Consider the following 18,651-nt stretch of genomic DNA (forward strand, 5'->3'; position numbering starts at 1 on the left):
CCGCTCGGAACCTTAATGCACCATCCTCCTCCAGCTCAGCTTCGGGCACCTCTCAATTTACCACTCGCCAGCCCGCCGGCACCACCACCAACACTAGCACCACAGCCGCTTCACTTGATCCATCAGAGGAGTTATTCTCACATCAGTTGGAAGAAATAAGTGATGCGCAACTATTAGTGCCAGAGGATGTAGATAACGGGGATATGTCTCAGTCAGGCAGCATTATACACATGGATGTACATTGTGATGATGATGATGATGTTGTACCTGCTGCTGCTGCCTTTGCTGAGTTGTCAAGTGAAGCGGCTGATGATGACTATGTGTCTGTGGATGTCACCTGGGTGCCTGCTCGAAGAGCAGAAGAAGAGGGGGAAAGTTCAGATGGGGAGACAGAGAGGAGGAGGAGACGAGTTGGAAGCAGGGGGAGGAGGTCATCGCAAGGAGCTAGTGGCGCAGTCAGACAGCATGTAGATTCGGCACCCGGGGTCAGCCAGACAGCACGCCAATCAACGCAAGCTGTTGCCACCACCAGAATGCCGTCCTTGCAAAGCTCAGCAGTGTGGCATTTTTTTTGTGCGTCTGCCTCTGATATCAGCGATGCCATTTGTAACCTGTGCCAAAAGAAACTGAGTCGTGGGAAGTCCAACACCCACCTAGGTACAACTGCTTTGCGAAGGCACATGATCTCACATCACAAACACCTATGGGATCAACACATGAGTAAAAACAGCACACAAACTGAAAGCCACCATCCTCCTCCTGGTCCAGCATCTTCAGCCACGTCAACCACTGCTGTCCTCCTTGCCCCCTATCAACAACCCACCCCTCCGCCTCTCACCTTCAGCAGTTCCTGCTCATCTGCCCACAGTCAGGTGTCTGTCAAGGAAATGTTTGAGCGTAAGAAGCCAATCTCACAGAGTCACCCCCTTGCCCGGCGTCTGACAGCTGGCTTGTCGGAACTCTTAGCCCGCCAGCTTTTACCATACAAGCTGGTGGAGTCTGAGGCCTTCAAAAAATTTGTCGCTATTGGGACACCGCAGTGGAAGGTACCCGGCCGAAATTATTTTTCACAAAAGGCAATCCCCAACCTGTACTCTATTGTGGAAAAGGAAATCATGTCACGTCTGGCACACAGTGTTGGGGCAAGGGTCCATCTGACCACTGATAGCTGGTCTGCAAAGCATGGTCAGGGCAGGTATATCACTTACACTGCGTATTGGGTAAACCTGCTGGCGGCTGCCAAGCATGGAATGCGTGGCTCTGCTGCAGAGGAGTTGGTGACACCGCCACGACTTGCAGGCAGGCCTGCTGCCACCTCCTCTACTCCTCCTACTCCATCCTCTTTGCTAACCTCCTCGGCTGAGTCCTCTTCTGCTATTGCATCTTGCTCCACACCAACTGCACCCCCCCCAGCTCCCCAGGGGCTATTCCACATGCCGGATACGACAGTGTCACGCTGTCTTGGGGTTGACTTGCCTGAAAGCAGAGAGTCACACCGGACCAGCACTACTGTCCGCCCTGAACGCACAGGTGGATCAGTGGCTGACCCCGCACCAACTGGAGATCGTCAAAGTGGTGTGTGACAACGGAAGCAATTTGTTGGCGGCATTGAATTTGGGCAAGTTGACACATGTGCCGTGCATGGCACATGTGTTGAATCTGATTGTACAACGCTTTGTGCAGAAGTACCCAGGCTTACAGGACGTCCTCAAGCAGGCCAGGAAGGTGTGTGGCCATTTCAGGCGTTCCTACACGGCCATGGCGCACTTTGCAGATATTCAGCGGCGAAACAACATGCCAGTGAGGCGCTTGATTTGCGACAGCCCGACACGTTGGAATTCAACACTGCTAATGTTCGACCACCTGCTCCAACAAGAAAAAGCGGTCAATGAGTATTTGTATGACCGGGGTGCTAGGACAGCCTCTGCAGAGCTGGGTATTTTTTTGCCACGTTAATGGACGCTCATGCGCAATGCCTGTAGGCTCATGCGTCCTTTTGAGGAGGTGACAAACCTAGTCAGTCGCACCGAAGGCACCATCAGCGACATCATCCCATATGTTTTCTTCCTGGAGCGTGCCCTGCGAAGAGTGCTGGATCAGGCCGTAGATGAGCGTGAAGAGGAAGAGGAAGAGGAGGAGGAATGTGGCTTTGAGAAGGAGGAACACCAACCACAGCAGGCATCCCAGGGTGCTCGTTGTCACCTATCTGGTACCCGTGGTGTTGTACGTGGCTGGGGGGAAGAACACACCTTCAATGACATCAGTGAGGACGAGGAATTGGACATGAGTAGCTCGGCATCCAACCTTGTGCAAATGGGGTCTTTCATGCTGTCATGCCTGTTGAGGGACCCTCGTATAAAAAGGCTGAAGGAGAATGACCTGTACTGGGTGGCCACGCTACTAGACCCCCGGTATAAGCAGAAAGTCTCTGATATGTTACCCAATTACCGGCAGTCGCAAAGGATGCAGCAGCTACAAAATAAGTTGAAAAGTATGCTTTACACAGCATATAAGGGTGATGTCACAGTCACAGCACAATGGGAATCCAACAGGGGAAGAGGTGAAAGTAATCCTCCTCCTACCACAACCACGCCGACAAGGACAGGACGCTTTACAGACGTCTTGTTGATGAGGACATGCGGAGCTTTTTTAGTCCTACGCATCGCCACAGCCCTTCGGGGTCCACCCTCAGAGAACGACTCGACCGACAGGTAGCAGACTACCTTGCCTTAACTGCAGATATCGACACTCTGAGGAGCGATGAACCCCTTGACTACTGGGTGTGCAGGCTTGACCTGTGGCCTGAGCTATCCCAATTTGCCATTGAACTTCTGGCCTGCCCCGCTTCAAGTGTGCTGTCAGAAAGGACCTTCAGCGCAGCAGGAGGTATTGTCACTGAGAAGAGAAGTCGCCTAGGTCAAAAAAGTCTTGATTACCTCACATTTATTAAGATGAATGAGGCATGGATCCCAAAGGGACTGACAGTGGGGGATGCATTTAACTAAAAAAGGCCTGGTGATGACTGAGATGCCTTGGGCTAAAAATGGTCCACACGCTGCTGTATGTAATCATTCTCTGCATGCCGGATGACTTACGTGACGTCTCCGCCACCAACTACGGTTCAAGCCGCAATGTTTTAGTGCACTTTCTGCCTTGAAAACCTCAATTTTTCTAAAGCAGCGGCTGCAGCAATACCTGCTTTTTCATGCATGTGTACATGCCTAATTTTTCTGGCCTCTGGTGCTACACTGTGGCTGCAAAAAAACAAAAAACAAAAAAAAAGGCACATACATGTGTCAATTCCCCTTTGTGATCGTTACCTTGTCGTGGTGAAGGGGCTTGCGTATCACAATGAAGCGATCACCTCTAGGAGTGTGTTGGCACACCCCAGATGATAAGGTCATTGCTTCATTGTGAACAGACCAAAAGCGATCCGCGGGATAATTTTTCATAGAAAAAAACATTCATTTTCTTTCATTCTTTCTGCGGAGCTGGGTATTTTTTGGCCACGTTACTGAATGCTCATGAACAATGGCTGTAGGCTCATGCGTCCTTTTGCGGAGGTGACAAACCTGGTGGTCAGTCGAACCCAAGGCAACATCATCGACCTCATCCCATATGCGTTTTTTCTGGAGCGTGCCCTGCGAAGAGTACTGGATCAGGCTGTAGATGAGCATGAAGAGGGAGAGTTGTGGTCCCCATCACCACCAGAAGCAGCCTTGTCGTTGTCAATTGCTGGACCTGTGGCAACGCTGAGAGAGGAGTCTGAAGAAGAGAAGTCAGAGGAGGAAGGTGGCTTTGAGGAGGTGGAATACCAGCCACAGCAGGCGTCCCAGGGGCTTGTTGTCACCTTTCGGGGACCCTTGGTGTTGTACGTGGCTGGGTGGAGGAAGAGACCTTCAATGATGTCAGTGAGGACAAGGAACGGGACATGGCTAGCTTGGTATCCAATAGGGTTGAGCGGACACCTAGATGTCCGTGTTCGACGGGTTCGGCCGAACTTTAAAAAAAAGTCCGGGTCCGTGTCCCGGACTTTTACCGAACTTTTCCCGGACACCGAACCCCATTGAAGTCAATGGGGACCCGAACTTTAAGGCACTAAAATGGCTCTAAAACACCAAAGGAAAGGGCTAGAGTGCTGCAAATGGCAGCAAAACGTAATTAAGAGCATGGCAAGTGCTCTGCAAACAAATGTGGATAGGGAAATAACTTAAAACAACAAAAAAAAACAGAAAAATAAAACAATGTTCTTCTTCATCTCTGAAGGACGAGGCCCATATGGAGTAGGAGGGAGGTTGAGGTGGTGGTGGATGTGGCGGTGACATAGGCGTGCGCACAGGGTGTGCTGGGTGTGCCTGGGCACACCCTAATCACCTAGGGCACATAGCATTGCCAGTGAGGAGATGGGAAAGATCTCCCTGGGACCTGCTCTGCTCTATTTCTCCTTGCCTACAGGTACATGGCCCCGATACATTACTCTCCCTGCTGGCAAACACATGCATGTGTATTTCAACTTTGGGGTGCACACCTTAATGCAATAGGCTGCGCACACCTATGGGCGGTGTAGGTGGAAGCGGCGGTGGAGGAGGACCAGGGCCGGATTAACAGCATCATGGGCTTGGTGCTGAGGATTTTGAAGGGCCTTAGGGCCGTGCCTTGCCATGCACCCAGAGGAGGAAGGGTGCAGCCATGCATGCCTAATTCAACATGGGATGCTGTCTCTGAAGCCCATAAACACATCCATGCATCGCCAACTGTCCCTCCTTGTCCGGCCTTCACGCTGTGTGGGGAGGTTCTGAGGGTGCTGCCTGGGGAAGCGAGCATAGAAGCCAGACTTCTGTGTTTACAAGTGACAGAAGAGCGGTAACAGTGAATATGGCCAACCCGGGGCCTATATAAAAGGTAGGGGCCTGGAGCTGCAGCTCCAATAGACCCTACATTAATCTGGCCCTGAGGAGGAGGACGAGGTAGCCAACACTGCTTCTTTTCACAAATTTTAAATGAGGGTACACCCCAAAAGAGTGAGAAAGAGCAAAAATGGAACAATGGGTGGGTAAGGTCGGTATCCATTGCTATTCTGCATAAGGTACGGAAAAGTCCCGTGGGATCCATGCCTGGTTCATTTTAATGAACGTGAGCTTGTCCACATTGTCTCTGGACAGGCGGCTGCGCTTGTCTGTTATAACGCCCCCAGCCGTGCTAAATACCCGTTCAGATAATACACTGGCTGCAGGGCACGCCAGCACCTCCAAGGCGTAAAGGGCAAGCTCAGGCCATGTGCCCAATTTGGAGACCCAGAAGTTGAAGGGGGCAGACCCGTCATTCACTACATGTAGGCGTGTGCACACATACTGCTCCACCATGTTGGTAAAATGCTGCCTCCTGCTAAGACGTTCCATCTGAGCTGCTGGTGCTGCTGTTTGTTGTGGCGTGCTGACAAAGCTTTTCCACATTTCGGCCATGCTAACCCTGCCTTCTGAGGTGCTGGCGGTGCCCTGGTTGCGTTGGCGACCTCCTCCTCCTCCTCCTCTGCCTTGTGCTTCCACTGTGGCCCCGCTGTCAGATGGGAATGCCAGCAGCATGGCGTCTACCAGCGTGCGCTTGTACTCGCGCATCTTGCGATCGCGCTCCAGTGAGTGAATTAAGGACGGTACGTTGTCCTTGTAACGGGGATCCAGCAGCGTGGCCACCCAGTAATCAGCACAAGTTAGAATGTGGGCAACTCGGCGGTCGTTGTGGAGACACTGCAGCATGTAATCGCTCATGTGTGCCAGGCTGCCCAGAGGCAACGAAAGGCTGTCCTCTGTGGGAGGTGTATGGTCCGTGTCCTCTGTATCCCCCCAGCCACGCACCAGTGATGGCCATGAGCTGGCCTGGGTGCCACCCTGCTGTGAACATGGTTCCATCTCCTCCTCCAGCTCCTCCTCCTCCTCATCCTCCTCATCCTCCAGAACTGTGCCCCTGCTGGACAATTGCGTCCCTGGCGTTTGCGTGTGCAGGAACCCACCCTCGGAGCCCCTTGCGAATGACTGCCCTGAAAGCCTTGGAAATGTTACCTCTTCATCCTCCTCCTCCTCCTCATCCTGTGCCACATCCTCTTCCATCATCGCCCGAATTGTTTTTTCAAGGAGGCATAGAAGTGGGATAGTTAAGCTGAGAACGGCGTCATTGCCACTGGCCATGTTGGTGGAGTACTCAAAACAGCGCAACAAGGCACACAGGTCTCGCATGGAGGCCCAGTTATTGGTGGTGAAGTGGTGCTGTTCCGCAGAGCGACTCACGCGTGCGTGCTGCAGCTGAAACTCCACTATGGCCTGCTGCTGCTCGCACAGTCTTTCCAGCATGTGCAAGGTGGAGTTCCACCTTGTGGGCACGTCACATATGAGGCGGTGAGCGGGAAGGCCGAAGTTACGCTGCAGCGCTGCCAGGCGAGCAGCAGCAGGGTGAGAACGCCGAAAGTGCGCACAAACGGCCCGCACTTTCTGCAGCAGCTCTGACATATCGGGGTAGTTTTTAAGGAACCTCTGCACCACCAAATTCAGCACATGCGCCAGGCAAGGGATGTGCGTCAAACCGGCTAGGCCCAGAGCTGCTATGAGATTTCGCCCGTTATCGCACACCACCAGGCCGGGCTTGAGGCTCGCTGGCAGCAACCACTCATTTGTCTGCTGTTCCATGCTCCTCCACAACTCCTGCGCGGTGTGTGGTTTGTCCCCCAAACAGGCAAGTTGTAAAACTGCCTGCTGTCGTTTACCCCTGGCCGTGCTGAAGTTGGTGGTGAAGGTGTTACGCTGTCCGGATGAGGAGGCGGTAGAGGATGAGGAAGCGGAGTAGGAGGAGTTAGGAACAGGAGGCAAACTGAAGCGCCCTGCAATCCTCGGTGGTGGAAGGACATGCGCCAAATTGCTATCCGCCTCAGGCCCATCCGCCACTGCATTTACCCAGTGTGCCGTTAGGGAGATATAACGCCCCTGACCGTGCTTACTGGTCCACGTATCCGTAGTTAGGTGGACCTTGGCACAGATGGCGTTGCGCAGTGCACACCTGATTTTTTCCCCCACTTGGTTGTGCAGGGAAGGGATGGCTTGCCTGGAAAAGTAGTGGCGGCTGGGCACGACGTACTGTGGGACAGCCACCGACATAAGGTTTTTAAAACTGTGCGTCTCCACCAGACGGAATGACAGCATTTCAAAGGCCAATAATTTTGAAATGCTGGCATTCAGGGCCAGGGATCGCGGGTGGGTAGGGGGGTACTTCCTCTTCCTCTCAAGTGTTTGGGAGATGGAAAGCTGAACGCTTCCACGGGACATTGTGGAGATGGTTGTTGGTGACCCAGGTGGTGGTGTTGCTGACAGATCGTCTGTTTGCGGGGTGGCAGGTGCCGGTATCACTACAGATGTGGCTGGAGCGGCCGAGACTGCAGCAGAAGAGGAAGCAGGATGAGCCAGAGACGTTTCTTGGTTTTGAAGGTGTGTACTCCACTGCAGCTCGTGCTTTGCACTTAGATGCCTGATCATGCAGGTTGTGCTCAGGTTGAGAAGGTTCATGCCTCGCTTCAAGCTCTGATTGCACAGGGTGCAAACCACTCGTGTCCTGTCATCAGCACATTTTCTAAAGAACTTCCACGCTAGAGAACTCCTTTGAGCTGACTTTGGTGCGCTCGTTCCCTTGCTGCGTTGGGCAGTAGCGGGCGTAGTGTCTAGGGCACGGCCGCTCCGCTTCTGCACCCTGCTCCCTCTTCTGCTGTGCTGGTGGCTCTGTGCGACCACCGCCTCTTCCTCCAAACTACTCAGTTCACCTGCATGACGTTCATTCCATGTGGGGTCGAGGACCTCATCGTCCTCCACATCATCTTCCACCCAGTCTTCACCCCTGCCCTCCTTGTCGGTCTCCACAATGCTGAACGCCGCAGCAGTTGGCACCTGCGTTTCGTCATCATCGGAGACGTGCTGCGATGATCCTTGCATGTACTCATCTTGAGGAATAAGTGGTTGGGCATCGCTGCACTCAATCTCTTCCACTTCTGGGGCAGGGCTAGGTGGATGGCCCTGGGAAACCCTGCTGACAGAGTCCTCAAAAAGAATAAGAGACTGCTGTATGGCTTGGGGCTCAGACTGCTGGCCTGATTTGCAAGGGGGTGAGGTGAAAGACGGTTGGACATTGGCTGCAGGTGCCAACTCTGACCTTTCTGCAGTAGACTGGGTGGGAGACAATGTGAAGGAACTGGAGGCACTGTCAGCAGCAAACCAATCTACTATCGCCTCAACTTGTTCTGGCCTCATCACTTCTAGGGGCGTTTGATGCCCTACCAAATACTGATGCAGGTTCTGTCGCCTACTCACACTTGAGGAAGGTGTTTCACTTGTGCGTGTAGCTGGCACAGATCGACCATGTCCTCTCCTTGCAACAGGAGCTCTACCAGCAGCACCACGACCCAGGCCACGGCCCTTATTTGACGGTCTCCTCATATTTCTGTAATTTAAGATCTTGCCCTAGAAAGGTTTTTATTGAATAGCGGAATAGAAAATATGATCCAAAAAAAGTGTATGTATATCACACGTACACAACCACACTAGGCCCCAATTACTATTGTTTGTACCCCTAAAAGGCTAGATGAGGAGTAGGGGGAGTATGGAACAGGCAGCACCCTCAAACCTTTAGAAGTATGAGATGAACCCCAACAACTTGGAAAGGTGGATCTCTCTCACACGTACCGACACAGACTATCCCGCAATTCAATTGATCCTCAAAGGTTTTTATTGAATAGCGGAATAGGAAATATGATCAAAAAAAGTGTATGTATCTCGCACGTACACAACCACACTAGGCCCCAATTACTATTGTTTGTACCCCTAAAAGGCTAGATGAGGAGTAGGGGGGGTATGGAACAGGCAGCACCCTCAAACCTTCAGAAGTATGAGATGAACCCCAACAACTTGGAAAGGTGGATCTCTCTCACACGTACCGACACAGACTATCCCGCAATTCAATTGATCCTCAAAGGTTTTTATTGAATAGCGGAATAGGAAATATGATCAAAAAAAGTGTATGTATCTCGCACGTACACAACCACACTAGGCCCCAATTACTATTGTTTGTACCCCTAAAAGGCTAGATGAGGAGTAGGGGGAGTATGGAACAGGCAGCACCCTCAAACCTTCAGAAGTATGAGATGAACCCCAACAACTTGGAAAGGTGGATCTCTCTCACACGTACCGACACAGACTATCCCGCAATTCAATTGATCCTCAAAGGTTTTTATTGAATAGCGGAATAGGAAATATGATCAAAAAAAGTGTATGTATCTCGCACGTACACAACCACACTAGGCCCCAATTACTATTGTTTGTACCCCTAAAAGGCTAGATGAGGAGTAGGGGGGGTATGGAACAGGCAGCACCCTCAAACCTTCAGAAGTATGAGATGAACCCCAACAACTTGGAAAGGTGGATCTCTCTCACACGTACCGACACAGACTATCCCGCAATTCAATTGATCCTCAAAGGTTTTTATTGAATAGCGGAATAGGAAATATGATCAAAAAAAGTGTATGTATCTCGCACGTACACAACCACACTAGGCCCCAATTACTATTGTTTGTACCCCTAAAAGGCTAGATGAGGAGTAGGGGGGGTATGGAACAGGCAGCACCCTCAAACCTTCAGAAGTATGAGATGAACCCCAACAACTTGGAAAGGTGGATCTCTCTCACACGTACCGACACAGACTATCCCGCAATTCAATTGATCCTCAAAGGTTTTTATTGAATAGCGGAATAGGAAATATGATCAAAAAAAGTGTATGTATCTCGCACGTACACAACCACACTAGGCCCCAATTACTATTGTTTGTACCCCTAAAAGGCTAGATGAGGAGTAGGGGGAGTATGGAACAGGCAGCACCCTCAAACCTTCAGAAGTATGAGATGAACCCCAACAACTTGGAAAGGTGGATCTCTCTCACACGTACCGACACAGACTATCCCGCAATTCAATTGATCCTCAAAGGTTTTTATTGAATAGCGGAATAGGAAATATGATCAAAAAAAGTGTATGTATCTCGCACGTACACAACCACACTAGGCCCCAATTACTATTGTTTGTACCCCTAAAAGGCTAGATGAGGAGTAGGGGGGGTATGGAACAGGCAGCACCCTCAAACCTTCAGAAGTATGAGATGAACCCCAACAACTTGGAAAGGTGGATCTCTCTCACACGTACCGACACAGACTATCCCGCAATTCAATTGATCCTCAAAGGTTTTTATTGAATAGCGGAATAGGAAATATGATCAAAAAAAGTGTATGTATCTCGCACGTACACAACCACACTAGGCCCCAATTACTATTGTTTGTACCCCTAAAAGGCTAGATGAGGAGTAGGGGGGGTATGGAACAGGCAGCACCCTCAAACCTTCAGAAGTATGAGATGAACCCCAACAACTTGGAAAGGTGGATCTCTCTCACACGTACCGACACAGACTATCCCGCAATTCAATTGATCCTCAAAGGTTTTTATTGAATAGCGGAATAGGAAATATGATCAAAAAAAGTGTATGTATCTCGCACGTACACAACCACACTAGGCCCCAATTACTATTGTTTGTACCCCTAAAAGGCTAGATGAGGAGTAGGGGGGGTATGGAACAGGCAGCACCCTCAAACCTTCAGAAGTATGAGATGAACCCCAACAACTTGGAAAGGTGGATCTCTCTCACACGTACCGACACAGACTATCCCGCAATTCAATTGATCCTCAAAGGTTTTTATTGAATAGCGGAATAGGAAATATGATCAAAAAAAGTGTATGTATCTCGCACGTACACAACCACACTAGGCCCCAATTACTATTGTTTGTACCCCTAAAAGGCTAGATGAGGAGTAGGGGGAGTATGGAACAGGCAGCACCCTCAAACCTTCAGAAGTATGAGATGAACCCCAACAACTTGGAAAGGTGGATCTCTCTCACACGTACCAACACAGACTATCCCCCAATTTAACTGATCCCCAAAGGTTTTTGATTAAATAGCGGAATAGAAAATATGATCCCAAAAAAGTGTATGTATATCACACGTACACAACCACACTAGGCCCCAATTACTATTGTTTGTACCCCTAAAAGGCTAGGAGTAGGGGGGAGTATGGAACAGGCAGCACCCTCAAACCTTCAGAAGTATGAGATGAACCCCAACAACTTGGAAAGGTGGATCTCTCTCACACGTACCAACACAGACTATCCCCCAATTTAACTGATCCCCAGAGGTTTTTGATTAAATAGCGGAATAGAAAATATGATCCCAAAAAAGTGTATGTATATCACACGTACACAACCACACTAGGCCCCAATTACTATTGTTTGTACCCCTAAAAGGCTAGGAGTAGGGGGAGTATGGAACAGGTAGCACCCTCAAACCTTCAGAAGTATGAGATGAACCCCAACAACTTGGAAAGGTGGATCTCTCTCACACGTACCAACACAGACTATCCCCCAATTTAACTGATCCCCAGAGGTTTTTGATTAAATAGCGGAATAGAAAATATGATCCCAAAAAAGTGTATGTATATCACACGTACACAACCACACTAGGCCCCAATTACTATTGTTTGTACCCCTAAAAGGCTAGGAGTAGGGGGAGTATGGAACAGGCAGCACCCTCAAACCTTCAGAAGTATGAGATGAACCCCAACAACTTGGAAAGGTGGATCTCTCTCACACGTACCAACACAGACTATCCCCCAATTTAACTGATCCCCAGAGGTTTTTGATTAAATAGCGGAATAGAAAATATGATCCCAAAAAAGTGTATGTATATCACACGTACACAACCACACTAGGCCCCAATTACTATTGTTTGTACCCCTAAAAGGCTAGGAGTAGGGGGAGTATGGAACAGGCAGCACCCTCAAACCTTCAGAAGTATGAGATGAACCCCAACAACTTGGAAAGGTGGATCTCTCTCACACGTACCAACACAGACTATCCCCCAATTTAACTGATCCCCAGAGGTTTTTGATTAAATAGCGGAATAGAAAATATGATCCCAAAAAAGTGTATGTATATCACACGTACACAACCACACTAGGCCCCAATTACTATTGTTTGTACCCCTAAAAGGCTAGGAGTAGGGGGAGTATGGAACAGGCAGCACCCTCAAACCTTCAGAAGTATGAGATGAACCCCAACAACTTGGAAAGGTGGATCTCTCTCACACGTACCAACACAGACTATCCCCCAATTTAACTGATCCCCAGAGGTTTTTGATTAAATAGCGGAATAGAAAATATGATCCCAAAAAAGTGTATGTATATCACACGTACACAACCACACTAGGCCCCAATTACTATTGTTTGTACCCCTAAAAGGCTAGGAGTAGGGGGAGTATGGAACAGGCAGCACCCTCAAACCTTCAGAAGTATGAGATGAACCCCAACAACTTGGAAAGGTGGATCTCTCTCACACGTACCAACACAGACTATCCCCCAATTTAACTGATCCCCAGAGGTTTTTGATTAAATAGCGGAATAGAAAATATGATCCCAAAAAAGTGTATGTATATCACACGTACACAACCACACTAGGCCCCAATTACTATTGTTTGTACCCCTAAAAGGCTAGGAGTAGGGGGAGTATGGAACAGGCAGCACCCTCAAACCTTCAGAAGTATGAGATGAACCCCAACAACTTGGAAAGGTGGATCTCTCTCACACGTACCAACACAGACTATCCCCCAATTTAACTGATCCCCAGAGGTTTTTGATTAAATAGCGGAATAGAAAATATGATCCCAAAAAAGTGTATGTATATCACACGTACACAACCACACTAGGCCCCAATTACTATTGTTTGTACCCCTAAAAGGCTAGGAGTAGGGGGAGTATGGAACAGGCAGCACCCTCAAACCTTCAGAAGTATGAGATGAACCCCAACAACTTGGAAAGGTGGATCTCTCTCACACGTACCAACACAGACTATCCCCCAATTTAACTGATCCCCAGAGGTTTTTGATTAAATAGCGGAATAGAAAATATGATCCCAAAAAAGTGTATGTATATCACACGTACACAACCACACTAGGCCCCAATTACTATTGTTTGTACCCCTAAAAGGCTAGGAGTAGGGGGAGTATGGAACAGGCAGCACCCTCAAACCTTCAGAAGTATGAGATGAACCCCAACAACTTGGAAAGGTGGATCTCTCTCACACGTACCAACACAGACTATCCCCCAATTTAACTGATCCCCAAAGGTTTTTGATTAAATAGCGGAATAGAAAATATGATCCCAAAAAAGTGTATGTATATCACACGTACACAACCACACTAGGCCCCAATTACTATTGTTTGTACCCCTAAAAGGCTAGGAGTAGGGGGGAGTATGGAACAGGCAGCACCCTCAAACCTTCAGAAGTATGAGATGAACCCCAACAACTTGGAAAGGTGGATCTCTCTCACACGTACCAACACAGACTATCCCCCAATTTAACTGATCCCCAGAGGTTTTTGATTAAATAGCGGAATAGAAAATATGATCCCAAAAAAGTGTATGTATATCACACGTACACAACCACACTAGGCCCCAATTACTATTGTTTGTACCCCTAAAAGGCTAGGAGTAGGGGGAGTATGGAACAGGCAGCACCCTCAAACCTTCAGAAGTATGAGATGAACCCCAACAACTTGGAAAGGTGGATCTCTCTCACACGTACCAACACAGACTATCCCCCAATTTAACTGATCCCCAAAGGTTTTTGATTAAATAGCGGAATAGAAAATATGATCCCAAAAAAGTGTATGTATATCACACGTACACAACCACACTAGGCCCCAATTACTATTGTTTGTACCCCTAAAAGGCTAGGAGTAGGGGGAGTATGGAACAGGCAGCACCCTCAAACCTTCAGAAGTATGAGATGAACCCCAACAACTTGGAAAGGTGGATCTCTCTCACACGTACCAACACAGACTATCCCCCAATTTAACTGATCCCCAGAGGTTTTTGATTAAATAGCGGAATAGAAAATATGATCCCAAAAAAGTGTATGTATATCACACGTACACAACCACACTAGGCCCCAATTACTATTGTTTGTACCCCTAAAAGGCTAGGAGTAGGGGGAGTATGGAACAGGCAGCACCCTCAAACCTTCAGAAGTATGAGATGAACCCCAACAACTTGGAAAGGTGGATCTCTCTCACACGTACCAACACAGACTATCCCCCAATTTAACTGATCCCCAGAGGTTTTTGATTAAATAGCGGAATAGAAAATATGATCCCAAAAAAGTGTATGTATATCACACGTACACAACCACACTAGGCCCCAATTACTATTGTTTGTACCCCTAAAAGGCTAGGAGTAGGGGGAGTATGGAACAGGCAGCACCCTCAAACCTTCAGAAGTATGAGATGAACCCCAACAACTTGGAAAGGTGGATCTCTCTCACACGTACCAACACAGACTATCCCCCAATTTAACTGATCCCCAGAGGTTTTTGATTAAATAGCGGAATAGAAAATATGATCCCAAAAAAGTGTATGTATATCACACGTACACAACCACACTAGGCCCCAATTACTATTGTTTGTACCCCTAAAAGGCTAGGAGTAGGGGGAGTATGGAACAGGCAGCACCCTCAAACCTTCAGAAGTATGAGATGAACCCCAACAACTTGGAAAGGTGGATCTCTCTCACACGTACCAACACAGACTATCCCCCAATTTAACTGATCCCCAGAGGTTTTTGATTAAATAGCGGAATAGAAAATATGATCCCAAAAAAGTGTATGTATATCACACGTACACAACCACACTAGGCCCCAATTACTATTGTTTGTACCCCTAAAAGGCTAGGAGTAGGGGGAGTATGGAACAGGCAGCACCCTCAAACCTTCAGAAGTATGAGATGAACCCCAACAACTTGGAAAGGTGGATCTCTCTCACACGTACCAACACAGACTATCCCCCAATTTAACTGATCCCCAAAGGTTTTTGATTAAATAGCGGAATAGAAAATATGATCCCAAAAAAGTGTATGTATATCACACGTACACAACCACACTAGGCCCCAATTACTATTGTTTGTACCCCTAAAAGGCTAGATGAGGAGTAGGGGGAGTATGGAACAGGCAGCACCCTCAAACCTTCAGTATGAGATTGTGTTCACTGTACCCCACAAAGATTGAGTTCACTGCACCCCACAATGATTGTGTTCACTGCACCCCACAAAGATTGTGTTCACTGCACCTCACAAAGATTGTGTTCACTGTACCCCCCAAAGATTGTGTTCACTGCACCCCACAAAGATTCTGTTCACTGTACCCCACAAAGATTGTGTTCACTGCACCCCAAAAAGATTGTGTTCACTGCACCCCAAAAAGGATGTTGTTCACTGCACCCCAAAAAGGATGTTGTTCACTCCACCCCAAAAAGATTGTGTTCACTGCACCCCACAAAGATTGTGTTCACTGCACCCCAAAAAGATTGTGTTCACTGCACCCCAAAAAGGATTTTGTTCACTGCACCCCAAAAAGGATTTTGTTCACTGCACCCCAAAAAGGATGTTGTTCACTCCACCCCAAAAAGATTGTGTTCACTGCACCCCAAAAAGATTGTGTTCACTGCACCCCACAAAGGATTTTGTTCACTGCACCCCAAAAAGATTGTGTTCACTGCACCCCAAAAAGGATGTTGTTCACTGCACCCCAAAAAGGATTTTGTTCACTGCACCCCAAAAAGATTGTGTTCACTGCACCCCACAAAGGATTTTGTTCACTGCACCCCACAAAGATTGTGTTCACTGCACACCAAAAAGGATTGTGTTCACTGCACCCCAAAAAGATTTTGTTCACTGCACCCCAAAAAGATTGTGTTCACTGCAGCCCAAAAAGATTGTGTTCACTGCAGCCCAAAAAGATTGTGTTCACTGCAGCCCAAAAAGATTGTGTTCACTGCAGCCCAAAAAGATTGTGTTCACTGCAGCCCAAAAAGATTGTGTTCACTGCAGCTCACACACAGAAAAATGGATGTGGATCACTGACACCTGCCTATCTCCAATCCCACACCACACAGCAATATCGATTGTAGTTTGTAGAACACAGTTTCCCTAAAATTCAGCAGACTCTGTCCCTAACAGGATTGAGAAGAGATCGTAGATCAGGATTGAGTGCAGATTCACCCCACCCCCCACACAGCAATATCGATTGTAGTTTGTAGAACACAGTTTCCCTAAAATTCAGCAGACTCTGTCCCTAACAGGATTGAGAAGAGATCGTAGATCAGGATTGAGTGCAGATTCACCCCACCCCCCACACAGCAATATCGATTGTAGTTTGTAGAACACAGTTTCCCTAAAATTCAGCAGACTCTGTCCCTAACAGGATTGAGAAGAGATCGTAGATCAGGATTGAGTGCAGATTCACCCCACCCCCCACACAGCAATATCGATTGTAGTTTGTAGAAGACACTGACCCTATATAATTCAGCAGACTCTATCCCTAAAATGCCTACAACTCGCCCTGCCTAAACACTCCGACCTGTCCCTCAATTCTATCCGGACACAAATGGTTTTTTCCTGCCTATCTTTCCCTAATCAGCAGCCAGCACGTTGATGTGTGCTCTGTCCCTGAATCTAAGCAGCATAATGACGCCGCTGCGGCTGCCTCGAACTTATAAAGACTTGGTCACATGCTTCAGACGGCCAATCACAGCTACTGAGACATTTGCAGGCATGGCTGGGATGGCTTAAGGCACACCAGTTAAACGATTGTTGATTGGCTGTTGAAAGCCCGCCATGAAAAGAGCGCCAAAGCATGCAAAACCCGGAAATAAAACGACCGAACACGGATTTTTACCCGAACATACAGTAAAGTGTCCGTGTCCGTGTTCGGGTACAAAAAATCCAATTATTCGGTACGAACACGAATAATACAGTCCGTGTTCGCTCAACACTAGTATCCAACCTTGTGCAAATGGGGAGCTTGCGGTTGTGCAAATGGACTGACTGACTGACTGTTAAACGGGGAGTTTGGTCTGTCAGAGTTTGGTCTGTCACTGTGAAGCGGGCGTAACCCTTACACTACTTGACCGATAAAACATCATACCTGATCGTATTCACACACACACATGTTTTAAAGCACGTTATTCCAAACAATTTAGGAATGTTAGGTGATTTATGCCCTTTATGGATCAAAACCCGACTCTGCGTCAACTACGTAATTTTCCATGGGAGTTTTGCCATGGATCCCCCTCCGGCATGCCACAGTCCAGGTGTTAGTCCCCTTGAAACAACTTTTCCATCACTATTGTGGCCAGAAAGAGTCCCTGTGTGTTTTAAAATTCGCCTGCCTATTGAAGTCTATGGCGGTTCGCCGGTTCGCGAACATTTGCCGATGTTCGCGTTCACCGTTCGCGAACGGCGAAATTTAGGTTTGCAACATCACTATGGTACACCTGTTTGGTGGAATAATTATCTAAGGGTCATCTAACACCCTACAATCTGTCCATACAACACTTGTGCAATCAACTTTAGATATACTGAAACTAGACAATGTGAAGACCTACCTCATTTATTTAAAAATAATATGTGCAATCAGGCAGGCCCTTGCACTATGTAGTTGTTGGTAGATCTAAAGCAGATTGGAATTGTGTGTGATGAGCTTTAGAGGCGATTTTCCTTCACTTTGAAGGGATTTTTCTTCGTTTTTGTGTATCTTCAAGTCAGGAAGTAAAGGCAAATTTCTCCAAATGGGACACAGATCATCAAAATGTCTAACAAGGGTCTTCTTGACCCTTAAAAATAAAATCTTGACTATATATACAGTTTAACTACAAATGTTATTTATACTATCACAGCAGACGTAGCAGCATTATTACAATCTTGCCAGCCGTATTTAACATGCTTCACAAAAGAAAAAAAAATTCCACATAAATTGAAGTAAGTATTCAGGCTGAAATACCAGAATTTAAAATATTCTATTTTGGATTAAAATAATCTCTTAGAGCTACAGAGAATATTTGCATCTCAATTGTATTAGTTAATAAGGTCACTAATAAGTTCAAATATTTAAGCTGTTTTAATCCTCTTTTTGTCTACTTACGGTTGTGCGTAGGTTCCAGCCAGAAAGGCCAGCAGGAGGAGGCACAAAGCTCTGCACCCCATCATCACAAGCTGTGGACTGCCTGCTGGACAGCTGGTTTTATACTGGCTGAGGGGTGGACAGAGCCCAAGGCAAAGACTCAAGACAGCAGGAGGAGTCCTAGGTATTTCCAAACTATAATTTCCAGTGAATGCTGCACCCATTATACAATAGGTACACAGGGATTGTGTGTCCTTTATTACTAACTGAAAGGCATGCACACATTTATGATCCCACCTTTGTCCTGAACCTTTACAGAAACACACAGCAAGCTTCTCAAGAACCCTAAAGTGGTAAAGGTTACCATTGTCCTTTTGTCGAGGTTGCAAACATACCAATATTTACAATTTCTACATTGATTGAGCTTGGAACAATAGAAGAATGCATTTGCCATACCTGTGGGATCTCTGTGAACACTGGAAGTTACTGTAGTAGGCACTGCTACTAAGGTGATTGGCACTAGCTTCCGGGTCCAGTGCCAAGCGGCTGCCCTGCTGCTTACTGAACACAGGAGGTCACC

General features: G+C 47.8%; 1 protein-coding gene across 1 annotated transcript in view; it reads right to left on the reverse strand.

The window, feature by feature from the left end:
• LOC309554683 (A.superbus venom factor 1-like) overlaps positions 1-18,226 on the reverse strand; it is a gene marked incomplete at its 3' end in the record, with an annotated part of 174,990 nt that extends 156,764 nt beyond the window's left edge. Inside the window, exon 1 of the mRNA XM_082256389.1 lies at positions 18,093-18,226. Within this exon, the coding sequence (XP_082112515.1) occupies positions 18,093-18,157 (65 nt within the window). The 5' untranslated portion in view covers positions 18,158-18,226. The remainder of the gene's footprint in view (positions 1-18,092) is intronic.
• Positions 18,227-18,651: the final 425 nt, after the last annotated feature.

The sequence above is a fragment of the Pelophylax lessonae genome (assembly GCF_965119305.1).
Source record: "Pelophylax lessonae genome assembly, chromosome: 4".
NCBI lineage: Eukaryota > Metazoa > Chordata > Amphibia > Anura > Ranidae > Pelophylax > Pelophylax lessonae.